A 15,310-nucleotide genomic window follows, 5' to 3' on the forward strand; every position below is an offset into this window, starting at 1 on the left:
CATCTTCAATAAACGCTGTTACTTGTATGAAAATATTTTTCTTTAGAGGCAAAGTTTCTTGCCCGTGCACCAAATCTGTTAAGTTGAGAACTCTCACCTTATTTGAGTTAAAATTTATTCCTCCTTTGCAACAACAGCATGTCTCTAATCAGATTTTTATATAGGTATGGATGTACAATCATATCTACAAGTAGATTTACTTTTATAATTTAGGGATTTGAATAAGTGATTTACTATCACTTTCAACAATTTCTTAACATACTATTTTATTTACTGTGTTTAATATTTAATGTACTGTTTCGGTGTTTCCTGATATCTTCCTCAGCAGATCTGGGCAAGTCACGTCCAACTCATCTCACTTGTACAAAATAGGGCAAGATAAAATTGTAAGTACTGACATGAATTGCCCCTATCTGGTGAGGAAGGTGTCAGGGAATACCGAAACAGTACACTTAATAGTACATTTATGCCCGGGACCAGGAAGGCAAATTTTCAGGAGGGTAGCATATTAAAAAGGAATTGCGATTGAAGTACAGTATGCGGCAAAAACAGGCTGTGTACCGGAGAGGAAATTTAAGGGAGATCTATACTGACACAGTGCGACTGAGTTTTCTCGTTACAACGATATTGACAATAGAAGGAACGTACGCTATTGCTTATTGGTTGCCAACATAAAACTACAACGTTTTGCCTTTTGTCAGTTTTAATGTTATTTCTGCTTAACAATACGAAAAAATATGAGGCGCAATATTTTCTTCGGTGCAAGGTGTAAAAATGTTGAATACGGCTCTAAGTACATTAAATACTTGACGCAGTAAATAAAAAAGCATGTTTACAAATTATAAATATGCGTCAATTTATTCTTAAATAGTTCGTCACTTTTGAGCTATTCGTATACCATTTAAAGAAAATGGCAATTACATTCCGGATCGAATTTTGTGCATCTACGACTGTAAATATACATGTGAATCAACTATAATAAATAATTTAGAAAAACTAATGCTAGTATATTATATTTGTTTAGTATCCCACCAGTTTCGCTTTGTTGTTTCTCATGTTTTCTCCCCAGGGCCTACAAACATATAGTAAACTTGGAATGTAATGGACTTTCTAACTAGTTAAATCATGTGGACCAGACCATTTTAAACGTGACTGAACAATGAGCTGTAGTTCTTTAAACATTTTATATACCTGTCGTACAGTTTTAACACTGTTGATTGCTCCTATTTGCCAATACACTAGACTGTGAGTTGCATACAAAACATGAATACATTATCCTGCGGTGGTTTACAAGGAGGATAAAGTTTAAAACCCGATTTTATACATTTAAATATTAACAGCAGGCACTGAAAATATTAAAAATTACCAAACCACAAAAAATTTCTTTTAACATCATACTTACAACAACACTGGAGTCATACATTAACCAAAAAACTTAGGGAGCTAAGGGAAATACAAAAACGTTACCAAGTCAAATGATAGTGAAGTCATCCACACTTGGAAATAACATGTACATTTTCCTCTACATATAGATATTTTTACATACATCAACATATCGATAGTGTAAATTTTAATTAACACTAAGACATTTCATTGCTGGGGACCGTATATTTCAAGGCACTAAGGACGTGTTATGTACATCTACCACTTAAAATTTCACTTAATACCACACAACCTTCTTTATGAATAGAAACACAAAATGCTTCAGCTGTTACTTACTTTGGCATTTTCCCTGGAGGAACCCATTTTTCTTCATTAATCAGAAGCATTAAACTGGTGTTTCTTTCAAGTGTACTGAAGTACTCTTCGTCATCGACTTCAGTACCATCTTGTTCTAAGACAACTTTTACTTGTGTATCCACAGGAAGACCCAGCTTCTCTTTCGCTAGAGCAAAGAAAAATACATTTATTGTATCAATACACTTTAAAATAGTGTCACAACTTCAGACAATTTTCTATAAGACGTAACTAAATAATATGGACACATATAGAACGTATTCTTTAAATGTATGTGTTTGGTTTTAAAACTCAATAAAGATTTATATATCAATGTTGTTCACCTGCGTTTACAAGAAGTAAAATGGAAGAAATATCGCCAACAAAAGAATAATCTAGTTTCTAGTTCTAGGACACAGGTATGTTCTATACTATCTCAAATCACAATTTCTGTCACCCAATCCAGTTTGTATTATCATATTTTCTTAGCCAAAAGAAAATCTTTTCCTATGCACCCTTCTGATATTTTCCATACGGACAATGTACTTAGTTCATCTCAGTCATTTCGGTCTTACCATTTCTACAGTAGATATATCCGATGACATACATTCATAGAATCCATTTACCGTTTATTTATTTCTGGTTAAATGATTTTCTCACAATTTTCTTTACGAAATCCTTCAGCTGCAGTTTCTCTGTAAATAAGCAACCAACTTTTATAATCATACCTACAACAGGCAAAATTATACTTTTATATAGCAAGGAACCCAGTAAGTAACGGCAAATTGAGGTACAAATCACATACATAAGCAGAATGAATCAAGTTTGGATACCCTTTTATTTTCAGATCTGAGAGCAAAATGTGAAATCTGTGTTAATGGGGGAGCGCTAAAAGTAGAGGGAAAACCACAATTTGGGTATATGGTGACCATGGCCGCCATCTTCAATGGAAATTAAAACTTTCAAAAAGAAAAAAAGGTTATACCTTATATCAAGTAATACCGCCGTGAACTCCAGAAGCCAAAGATGTAATTGTTTCTTGCATATTTGTATGGTATGCACTGTATGAGCACTTTTGAAAAGTCTAAATATTACTGACAGAATCTTTTATTGTTGCTGGTGCCCCTGACAAAGGAACGGAGAGTTCCAAACAGAGTATGTCTGTGAAGAGTGTAGCAAGTCTCTTGGTATTGGCGGTCCTCCATTGTCGTGATATTACATACCAATCTCTGGCATCGTTATAAGCTGCACATACATTACACTAAATGAGAATAGTATGGATCTACTGGTAAAATTCTGCACGTGGGGTACGAACCAATGCGAACTGAATCTCTCATTTACATAAGGTATACTATTCAGCAACGAGGTCTATTTCTGTTTAAAGGTACAAGTATGACAGTAATCCGAATTGGGCTGATCCGAATAAGGAACGAAGCAGTCCTGTAAAGGTAATAAATAGTGTGGTGTGGTGTATACGACACTCTCACCATTGATCCATTTTTCATCGACTACCTTAACGTCGCAACAGTATTTGCTGCTTATGTACGAACATGTGTTTCCTTCGCTTCTGAACCCACATGCCAGCTTTCCTTTTCATTTTCAACAAGATGGTGCCCCTCTTCATTATGGCGTTAGTGTGCCTCAATGGGCCAATGCACAACTCGCAGGGAAGTGGATTGGTTGCCAGGTCCCATGGAATGAACGCTCAGATTATCTGACTGCATACACTTTGATTTCTATCTAAGCGGCCATCTGAAGCAGATGATGTATGCTGAGAAATCTCGCGATAGAAGATACACACAGAAACTCATTGAGCATGCGTCTGTATTGTGCATTAGATGGGATGGCCAACATATAGAACATTTGCTGTGGTGTGCCGTTGATAGGAGATTTTCAATTTTCTAGTGTTTATAACTTGCAAACTACACAAGATATAAATAAAATTACCTTTGGATTCCTGAGCTCACGCCAGAATTACTTGATATGAGACATGCCCTCCATCCCATTTGAAATTTCGAACTTGTATTCAAGATAGCGGCCGACATGTAATATTGCCTCACTGCTGAAGAGAGACACTAAGCTTCGTATAATTTGATCGTTTAATTAGTGACCGCCTTTGCAAATTTACTTTTCACATCTTCGACAACCTTATATATTCCATTTTGTCATATACACGATTTGATCACAGCACAAACTTATAGACTTGTGTTACAATTTCATCCATACCATTGCCTTCAACAGGCACATTAATATGCGATAGTCAGATATTGATTTTTTTCTTCAGTTAGTTCCAAAGACGGAAGCCAGGGAAAACTTATATTAGGCACAAAATTAAAAGCAGACTAGCAAAGCTTTAACCTATGTTTATCAGTCTCTTGATCTTCCTGAAATCTTTCTACCCTCTGATACACTTGGCTTTTTCTCGTACAGCTTCCATCAATTGGTAAATGACCTTCTGACACTATTACGTTTGTGTAATGTTGAAGATACTACATTTCTGGCTTTTCACTCACCTTAATATTCACTTATTATTATTATTATTATTTTTATTATTATTACACAAGCTTATCAAACAGTGGCGGCTCTTGAGGGAAGTCACATCCGTAAATATCTAACTTTTATCGCTACAAACCGAAGGAAGGAAACAGACACAATGTTTACAAAAATTACATCAAGCAAGCTTTCATATGTTAGTTTGCAGCGGTAAAATTCTAATTCTTACCGACATGACTTATCTCAAGAGCCGCGATTGTTGTCGGACAATGGGAAAAGGGGATTAAAAAGGACGGTGATTACGTAAAAAAGCGGCATGACATGTTGTTTACAGTATGTTAATCTTTGATTGGAGACGGAAAATTCTTCTCGTTCTACCCAAGATCCAATGTGATTCTAATGTTCAGCCACTCTGTAATATGGGTAAAGTATGTTCGCTATCCTCGTATACAGTTGCTGTCCGATGCCGATATACCGTGGGTGGTGGAGGATGTCACCAATCTCAGTATGGGGGCTTATTTACGGCTGGTCGAAAGAAAGTGGGCGAGAGTGACAGATCTGTAGTTGACCACCATATTTTACTTTCTATGTTATTTCTAAAGCTCTTTCTTTCTTTCTTTCTTTTTTTAAAGCACTACATTTAAACATAATAGCTTAAGAATTTTGTAATGCTTGCAGAACTGCTTATATATATATATATAAAAGTGTTTAGCACGGGATAATTATTATCATTATTTAAGTATTATGTTTGTCCTACAGATTGCCTAAGTACGTTTTAAATGAACACATATATTTTTTTTTTATTAACTACTGAATCCGTAACGACTTTAAGAAACAAGCAATTTGAATTGTGCAGATCAGGAAATAAACCTTCATAATTATGACAAAAACACAATAACATGAATTCACGCAGATGTTCATTTCTAATTTATATTTCAGCCAAATGCTATTGGAACTTTTTTATTTTACTTTTTTTTACTAGTCCCTAGGAGTTTTTCCTAGTGTTGCTTTGATTCTAGGTCTTTCCTACACGGTTAATTAAGCATAATTAGGGGCAAGAGTTTTTCGCGCTAAGAATTTGAAAATTTTGGGTTTCATTTTTCATATTTCGCGTGTTCTCGCAGTTTCCAAATAAAGTTTCGCATTTTGTAGCTCTTGTGGAAAAGATATTCCCTGACATTTTTACAATTCTAAAAATTACCTAAAAACAAAATACACTGAATATTTCACTTGACATTGTATATTTCACTAATAGAAAATTATATATATATATATATATATATATATATATTTTTTGATCAAACTGAAGGAAAATCAATAACTAAACTTACTGGGCTTTATGCAGAGTCGTTCTGACGCGTTATTACAAGTAGTACCGTACTAAAGAGTTCGACTAACATATGTTTCCTGCAGTAGTCAGGCCTGACGTGACTTACAAATTTTATGAGGTTACCCAAAGAAATCTTATTTTTCGTCTCGTCTCGTGAACAGCACTATATCAGATACATTTATTATTATATTGGTAATAGTATTCGATCCGTGTTACGCAACAGACTTCAGTGTTTATCAAAATTGGAGAGTGCGTCTATTACAGTACATTTCTTTGGTTTTGCTACAGTCAATAGTTACTATTTATATAGCGCTTATTATTCTATTGTTATAATATTTAATCAGTGTTCAAGGGAGACGTTTATATTTGTTGTGTTACTGCTCTAGTTTCGCAGCAAATATGTTTACTATATCTGAGTTACGGGAAAGTAAAAGAAAAGTGTGTTGTGAAAAAAAAAAAAAAATGACAAAAAAACCCATCAGATCCGTTTCTTGACAATTTGGAAAGACATAAGGTAACGTCGTACAAGCATTAATGGATCGATTTTGCCAGTGGGAGGGTTGACCGCTGGCTTTATTTGAGTTCTGTTTTGTAGTTCTTTTTTGGGGGAAAAGGGCCATGCCTTTGAGTTTCTAAAACTGTATAAGAGGATAGCGAACAGGGTTTACCCGGAGCAACCTGCGGAAATTATGGAGGTCGGAATGTGGTGCCAACAACATCACCTCAATGAATGCGGAATTTCATACAGAGAATTTGCGCCATTAATTCTGTTTTTATTTTCCCCTTTACGTAAAGGATGTGAAAACAATCACATAGCAATGTATGTCAGAACATGACTGCCACTTTTCATCAAGCATAATTATTCTTGTTCACATTTACTAGGTTGTCTACTGGGAAATCTGAAAATCTGACTGAATAATAAATAATAAGAAAGTCGTTTCCGATACGCTTCCTCTATCCTTTTGATTTCAGAAGCAACTATGTCCACAGCATCATAGGAGTTGATTGGCAACATGAAAACATACAGGGTGATTATAATTAAACTCCCACTTTCAAAATGCTATAAAAAACACTCGTCAAAATGGCTTCAAATTTGAACTGAATATACTTGATGAAGGGGAAAACGGTGTGGCATAAGAAAAAGAAGGTTTCAAAGTGTATCAATAAATAGCGCTGTAAGCGGCATATTGAAAGTGGATTCGGCTACAAGGGATATTTTGAATCAAAATACAACAGCTTTGGTATGAGTTGCACATTAAACCAACTGTACTGTCCAATGTCCATGATTGTTTCGGTTTTGTGACGGGAAGAATGAGTTCCAAGTCATTCAATAGTTATGGCAATGTTAGTGGAAAGCCCATCCACTACGGCACCAGAGTGCAATCCTTCATTAAAAGACGCAGGACAAGCTGCTGAGATGCAATATGAGGAGAACGCCACGTACCTCGCGTTTTCATAATAAATGCTCAGCAATATGTCGTGCGCATGAGTGTCTTTTAATCTACATAGTATGCCGCTTACAGCGCCATAACCACTATTTATTTCCTAAATTTTCTTTTTGCTTATCGTTCAGATGAAGTACGCAGGGAACACATGAATGCAAATATTTAAGAAAACAGCTAAAACTATGTCATTCACGAAAAAATATTTGTATACATATTTCAGTTTCTGTGTGTGTACCACAATGAATTAACGTAAAAAGAAGTCCATTACTTTGACTACGAATGAAAATACCGAAAAATCATACTTATTCTTTACTAACTGCAAACTGGGACCTAACAATCATTAGAAACTCGAGAGGGAGTTCGAAAATAAGCTTCCCCTCTCGTTTTCCCCATTAAAGCGGACAGCAATGGGGAAACAAAGACAGCGGTTGCACGCGCAACACACCCGGACACAAGTGGGTATCATACGCTCGCGATCCTGCAGATGGCGCCGTAGCAGCGCCTGTGCAAAGAGGAGACGACTCTCTCAGTCTGAGACTGGTAACTATGGAGAGATCGTGGTGTGAGAGGTTGTCCGTTATAAATGGGCACGTGGTGTATCGGGAGCTGAAGTCCATAACCGCCTCGTGGAGGTATATGGGCCTGATGGGATGTCGAAACAAATGATGTGGAGATGGTGTCGCCAATTCGCCAACTCTTGGGTTGGTGCTCCTTGCCCGTCCGGCATACAGTCCTGATCTTGCACCCAGTGACTTCTATCTGTTTTCGGCTTTGAAGGTTCTCGGCGGCAGGCGATTTGGAAGCAATGCTGAAGTCACAGAAGCTGTTCGAAACTTCTTCTGTATGCAGAGCACTGAATTTTTGCTGGAAGGGTTTTTGAAGCTTATAGACCGGTATGAAAAATGTCTCAATATACGTGGTACTTTATAAGGAAAAATAAAGATACGTCTGATCTTTAATGTCACATGCTATTTTTGGTCTTGCATCCCCACCTGTCCACAGTCGCCTGGGGAAACTTACTTTCGGACTTCCCCTCGTATTTCTCCTTCTAATGTCAATACTAAAAATAAATAACAATAGAACATTTTGCCAGAGCTGAAGATAAAACTGTCGAGAACTTCATAAAGATTCAACAATCAAATCAAATTTCACCCGAATTTTTATTGTTCAAATAACAAAATAGACAATATTGTTTCACCTCTCATAATTAATTCGTCCAAATTATTTGCAACTACACCCTTCCTCTTTTCGCGTCTGTAATCCACAACTTTATAGGGCGTTCCAATTCCAGGACCAATGTCTTCATGTTCCATTTTGAGTCCCTGCAACAAAACAAAGCAAAGTAAGACTCAAACGTAGTCATTTTGAGAGAATTTACTCAACAGTTTTAATTAGTGTATTACAAAATATGCGAAGCTGTCACCTAGACAGATCTTAAAGCACACATTATCACAATATTTACACTAACTGTCTTAGGCTTTATAAGATGATTAAAAAGAGTAAAGTGGAAAACAGGTTCATCCTGAAGGTCTAGTTCACTGCAAGGTTGCAGAGTGAACATGGACCAACTGTCAACATTTAACGTAAGTCTGTTTTGTTTTGCAACCATCCGATAAAGCCACATAGAAAAGATAATAAAAAATAAGAAAAACAAACAAAGAAAAATAATAATTTATGATATTTGTAGAGACGTAGTTTAGGTAGTAGAGCTTATTATTAGATGTATCTAAATCTACATTCATGCAAGTCACTCCCAATTCTGATATTCACAAATATTTTATAAGAGATGCAATTGGTTGGTACGGGGAAAAGATGTAAAAATCAGAAGTTATGGGTACAGCCAATCAGTAAAGCCCTACGGAAACTAACACCAACAGAGTTCACAACTGCTACACGTCGTAGCTTTAATATCAATGGAAAACTACGCGCAGAAATTAATGTACTGTTTACATCCCTGATGTCTTAACAACAAAGCTATAGAAAGAAAAGAAATAATAGATTATGTTTGCTTTTTGTATGTGATCCATAAAACAATCATAATTTTCTTAGTGAACATTACTAATGTGTTATTTTGACTTTGCTATAAATTTAAATCTACGCTGAGAGATTTTATGACATTAAGTCTTTGTGGCGAAAAATGCAATAATTCAGAAACTAATAGTCCTAGTGATGGAATTTTAACCACATATTACTACACAACTATCGTCTATTTTGTGCAAATTTGGGAGCTTCCCCTTCTGAGATATTTGACTTGAAAATACCCGATTTTAGAAAAATCGCAATGTTTACAAACCGACAAATAAACAAAGATACATTCTCAGATTTGAAACTACTGTGGGAAGTTGTGTCTTAGTAATTTCATTTAAAAAATGAAGAGTTTTAGGATCCAAACCTCAATTTACGCTTTTATTTTCGATTTACTAAAGTACGTCTAAATGTCCACACAACATGCAATGTTATATATTTCGTCCTCTTTTATATGGGTTTTGTTTGAACTCTCTATCTTTAAAACCAAACAAACAAACAGTTACAGTTACACACACACACCTCCGTAAAGCGCAAAATACGTTCACGTTGCTATACAAAATGACCGAAAAAAATGAATGTAGTACTAACTTAGGTAAAATATGTAACAAAAATTAAATTCTGTCAGCAACCTTTTAAAACGAATTCGGCTGATTTGATATGGATTCAACCATCCTGTATGTGCAATGTTGCCATATTTAACACTGTTGTCAATTTATATATAACCCCCAATTTATGTCCCTTTTTTTCCTAATATTACAGGGTGGCCCAAAAATTGGTATGGCATCCGCCGTAGTAATCGGCTCATGGCATTTTTACATCATTTACTTATTTTTATCCATACAGGTTAACTTAGTTCCTTCATTATTTGTTGAGCTCCTCCGTGGCTAAGCGGTTGGCGTACGCGCCTTTGGCGTGGGAGACCCGGGTTCGATTCCCGGTGAAGGTGCTTATGTGGTTCGGATTCCACGTTAATCAGTAGGTCCAGTCTCATATAGCCTCGCTGCTGAAAGGGACGTTAAACTCAAAATCAACTCAACTCATTCATTATTTGTTCTTAATTTATTTTCAATTACACCTTAAACTCGGAAAAAATCGTAGCAAATAAATTCATTAACTTAATCAATTAAAATGTCATACTTAATCGATGCAGGTCTCTATACCTACTTTTGAGCCACTCTGTATTTGCAGTTTTAAGTTTTGTTTTTATTGAAGTAATTTGTAATAATCGCATCCCAGTCCTTCTCAAAGTTTCCTTTACCGATGTTCACAAGTGGGTTTTTAGTCTAATATAAGATTCAAACACGTTTCTTTCAATATTTTTAGTGGTCGGATGTGACACCTTTGTACTGAATGTTCTGTAGTTTGCATATGTTTAGATAGGCTCGAAACAGCTTCTTTGTTCTCGCGAGACTCTCTCAAACTTAGTACGTCGAAAAGAATTGTCAAAAATGGTTGGTTGTGGAGAGGAGTTGGAGATACCTTTATCCAGTGGAATGACATTGCTTGACTATGATCATTAAAAAACTCGTACTCTAATTATCGTAGGTTCATGGTTCATAAGTTGATGTCTTCACAATGATGTAGGCTTTTGAATATCACTCACATTTGTCACGATCCATAAATTCGGGATTTTTTAAGTTTGAGCCCCTGGGTTGAGTTACCTGCGCAAAATAACTACCTGTTGCAGGATATATTGGCATGCTTAAGTCGTATATGATTAGTAGGCGAAAATATAAATTTCACTCATATTCCGCCATTTTTAATACTAATACTGCTAATAATAGTAATAAAACTTACTAATTGAGCCCTAATTGACTTAGATTCATGGTTTTACACTATCGTCCAAAGAATGCAGTAGGCTTTCAAGCGGTTCAATACACATGTACAGGGTGGATTGATTTAAATCACCAAATTTTTTAAATAAAAATTGTTGAGTTAAATCAAAGTCCGAAATAAATATCTTTTGAAGTGAAATCCCGTTTCCGTTCTGCTATTTCGATTATGGAAAATAATAATCATAATACAATGAGACGCAAATGTATGTAGAGCACAGTATGAAAACGAGTGTTTCATACTGGAAAGGGACAATCCTGCTTTCTTCTCAGCGTAACATACGGCTTGTAAATTTAATTATTCCATCGGGAAAATTACCATCGGTATTCAAGATGAAAATTCTTTTGTCTGCGTGTCTGTTTGTTCTCAGATAACAGGGGCGTATTTAGAAGGGTCCGATCCACTCTCCGAAACTTAAAAATATTGTAGGTTTTTATAACTTTAGGCGAAATTTACGCGTTTTATATGTACTTCGTGCCGCAAGCTAGTTCTGGATCGCCCGATTTCTTTTAAATATGCTCTGTCAAATATCAGTAACTTTTGTGAAAGAAAGTGTCATGTTGATAAACGTTGCTGTACTTTTTCCGTAATGCATAAGAAACATTGTTTGGGATTGAAATAGGTTAACGATTGGGGATTATTTCAAAATTCAACCGCAATACTTTCACTTAGATATCATAATTAACATTTAATACTAATTCCTAATGTTTTTTCCTTCAGTTCGCGACTTGTTTTATTTGAGATGTGATTTAAATAATAATAATAATAATAAAAAAATCATGATTTTTTTCACCCTGCACATGTATTCCGATTCATAAATTCTGGAAAATGTTCTGAGGCAGTTCCTTCAAAGAAATCGAGGGCCTCTCTCAGACCTTCAGGGTCAGTCGAGCACAAAAAATATTCGAAAATTCCTAAGCTATAATTTGACAAGTTTTACTGAAGTGCGGTTAGTAGGTGTGAAGACATAAGGGAGTTTTATAAGATGCCTTCCATTTCAATTCAGGCAGAGCATGTGCCAGCACCATCTCAAATATTGTTGAAACTTCTTTTTATTGCAACTAGACATGTTTTTAAAGACCCATATATATATATATATATATATATTTTTTTTTTTTTTTTTTTGTCGAAAAAAAATTTCCCGCCAAGTAATGAGCTATCAAAGACGGGGAGTACAGTTTATGAATTGTAGAAAACATGGAAAATGGTCAACTTCGGAGCCCCACCATTCAGCTATGGAGACAGGTAGAGCTATAATTCCAGTTGTGGTATGTACATAGGGATATAAATAACCTATATTTTATTATAGTTTGGTTTGCGCATGTGTATCTTTTTGTACATAAATTAACAAACGAACGTCAGTTTATCTGAAAAGTCAAAGTTTGCGAATTTTTTTCGAACACTTTCGGTTCGAATTTTAAAATTGTTTTCATGGTTGGTAAGACCTAGTTATCCGCTTCCCCCCCCCCAAAAAAAAAGAAAAGAAAAGAAAAGTATCGCTTCTGTGTGCAACCGTTTCGTCGCAAAAAAATTCGAGAACTTGTCAAATTTCAAAAATCGCCATTTTTCGGCGCTATTTTCTCGAAAACACCATTTTTTAAAATTCTGAAATTTTGTCAGATGGTTCAACTTTACATGAATAATAAACACACCAAATAGCATTCTCGAGCAATGCTTTATGAATTAACTACAGCCTTATGAAATTAGCAAAGTTTCGTTAACTTTGATGTCACAGTTGGCAAAACTGGAAACAAAGTGCAACAATTTGATGATGTTTGTGGTTCGCATTCATTAAATGAAGAATGAAAGTTTTTCCTGACTGCTCTTTATTATTTTGATCGAAAATGCTCTCTGAAATAGTAAAATGAGCCTCCCCCTACTCATCCGTTTTCTTAAACCGAAGTAATCTGAGGTGGAAATTACGATTACAAAACACACAAGTTTTAAGTTTACTTAAAAGGGTCATCCAATAAATTTTGATGATTTATGAAAAGTCTGAACAATCACCTCAGTGACGATTTGGAATGCTCCAGACAAAGTCCCAATAAGTGCGATGTTATTACAGTGATCGAAAATAGTCAAAAAGTTAAAAAATTGAAACGTTTTTCGTGCTCCGTCCTGCCCTGACTTGGTTAGATAGCATTCGTGCGTTTTGCAGTCATACTTGTCATACATACGAACGCAATATTTATAAGCAAATAATTAGCAGCTTTCTATTCCAAATTGTAAAAATTTACATGTCCCTGTTTCGAAGGTAATGAACATAACCTACGTGTAGCTTTATTAGCGGATCCATACACGAATTCATGAATTACATACGTCATTCTCTCCGCATTCATTTTCTGTACGTTCAGGAATCCCTTTTCAGGCGTGACCTTGCATTCTCCACTGCAGATTCAGCAAGCAATCTCTGCTAGACGGCCACTAAAAGCACCAATGCTATTTTCACAAAACATAGCTGAGCGAGCGAATGTGGTTAGAAGCCCCGCAGGCCTCGGTTGTTTGCTACTTTTACCACAATGTATACAACGTTTTATCTCACCTAATATCAGAAAGTTCCAGTTTTCTCCTCAATTTGCACTGATACTTATGCACTACGGTACATCACTCATTATCGAAATTACTCACAATTACACACAATCTTCCAGTGTATACGTACTACATCAGCAAGATTTCAATGGTTCCGCTTCTTAATTCTTCACTTTCATATACCTTGATTCACCTTCAATCAATTTACACAATGTGCATAATGGCTAGAACGTGAGTGTTTGTGTAAAATGTTACACTTTATTTTCAATTTTATTAAGCGCCCTAACCTAACCTAATTTGACATAAACGTAAGGTAGTCATCTAGCCAAATGTGGTACGTTTTGGTAGCATTAATTATGCACTGCTGCACAAAATAACGTGACATTAATTACACAAGTAAGCCGCGTATTTTCTATACATGAGCAGCATAATTTTAAATTACACTATTCGTGTACTTAAAAAAGTGGAAGGCAAAAGTGCACTTTCAGGAGAATATTTATACGAATCGATTCACAGTAAATAGCAATACGAGGAATTATACTCTATTTTTTTTTAACAAAATGGGTATAAACTTCCATTCCCTGGTCAGAACAGTACCAACGCGAAATAATTGTATTGCTTTTCTAAGCGATAACTGGAAAATTCATGGGGTAAATATATTAACATAATAGATCATACGTTAATCATTCAACAGATCTCTTTCCTTAAAAAAAACCATCAGCAAAGATTAAGAAGCAAATAATTGAAATAATTTACGGACTTCGCGAAATTATATACATGTTAGGGTAGGTCATCACATTCGTCTTGATCTACGGGGGTAAGCGGTGTAATGTTGTGAATGGTTCCTGCTTAAATTTCGTACTTTCTTTACAGTTTCCGATTGTATATTGGACGTTTAAGCCTCAAGTGCTCTTACGATAGCTTAACATCTTGAGTTTTATGTTCTATTTCAGTAATGCAAACTGAAAAATGGGTGGGGCGTTAAAACTTCCCTGAAAAGCTCGTCTGTCAACCCTGCAAGTCAATGACCCCATACGAAAAAAAAATAATAATAATAACAAACAGGCTAATTTTGCTATCTAAATAGCAAGAATTAAAAAAGATCATGCCAAGTTGAAGTAACATTACGAATAATATAAGTATGCGATATGTTATGAATTAGTTTTGATGTAATTCGGCGTAGTAATAATGCAAAAGCGGAATTTCTCAAGAAAGCCAAAATCAATAGTTGCCGACTTTTATCTCGACCTACCCAAAGATAGGCAGCAACATGCTTTCACGTAACTTACGAACTAATTATTACGAGCAAACAACACATACTTCAAACGACTGATATTTATAATTTCTTTTTAAAATGACGACTTTAGGAGGGAATTTGTTAACATTTCACACTTATATTCAAAATAGAACTAATAATTTGAAAATATTCTACTTACTTCATAAACCTGATTTTAAGTTAAAAAAGAGGCACCGAATAATATGCAAAAAGCTTGCCTTGAGTCATTTTATTTCTTGTAAAACTACACAAACTTATAATAAACAAAATAGTTTTCACAGTGTAAACAGAACATATCCTACAATGCGTGTGCTTTCCTTGGATTGGAACAAAAACAGTTCATGACAAAAGCAACGCGCAAGGCACAATCACAAGGACACACGCTTGCGTAGAAGAAAAAGAGATTAAATTTTTATACTGTACACAATTTCTGATCTTAATAATTTGTTTTGTCTTTTGTACAACTATATTCATGTATAGAACTTTGATTGATTGAGTTAACCTATTACATTATGATTCACTTTTCGCTCATACTGTATACCCTCATGAGAAAGGAGGTTACGCGGGCTTTTAATTCATATGGTCCCAGGTTCAATTCCAACTTTCTAGTGGTGTGGCTCATGTCCCGAATAGAAACTTGCGTATCAATAGTTTGAAAAT

General features: G+C 35.3%; 1 protein-coding gene across 1 annotated transcript in view; it reads right to left on the minus strand.

Moving 5' to 3' along the window:
- Positions 1-14,998, minus strand: part of LOC145665061 (DNA fragmentation factor subunit alpha-like) — a 52,880-nt gene extending 37,882 nt beyond the window's left edge. The window contains exons 1-3 of the mRNA XM_081732324.1: positions 14,811-14,998; positions 8,183-8,306; positions 1,720-1,885 (exon numbers count right to left, since the gene is read on the minus strand). Of these exons, the coding sequence (XP_081588450.1) occupies positions 1,720-1,885; positions 8,183-8,297 (281 nt within the window). The 5' untranslated portion in view covers positions 8,298-8,306; positions 14,811-14,998. The remainder of the gene's footprint in view (positions 1-1,719; positions 1,886-8,182; positions 8,307-14,810) is intronic.
- Positions 14,999-15,310: the final 312 nt, after the last annotated feature.

Source organism: Thermobia domestica, chromosome 1 (genome assembly GCF_964235325.1).
Source record: "Thermobia domestica chromosome 1, izTheDome1.hap1.1, whole genome shotgun sequence".
NCBI lineage: Eukaryota > Metazoa > Arthropoda > Insecta > Zygentoma > Lepismatidae > Thermobia > Thermobia domestica.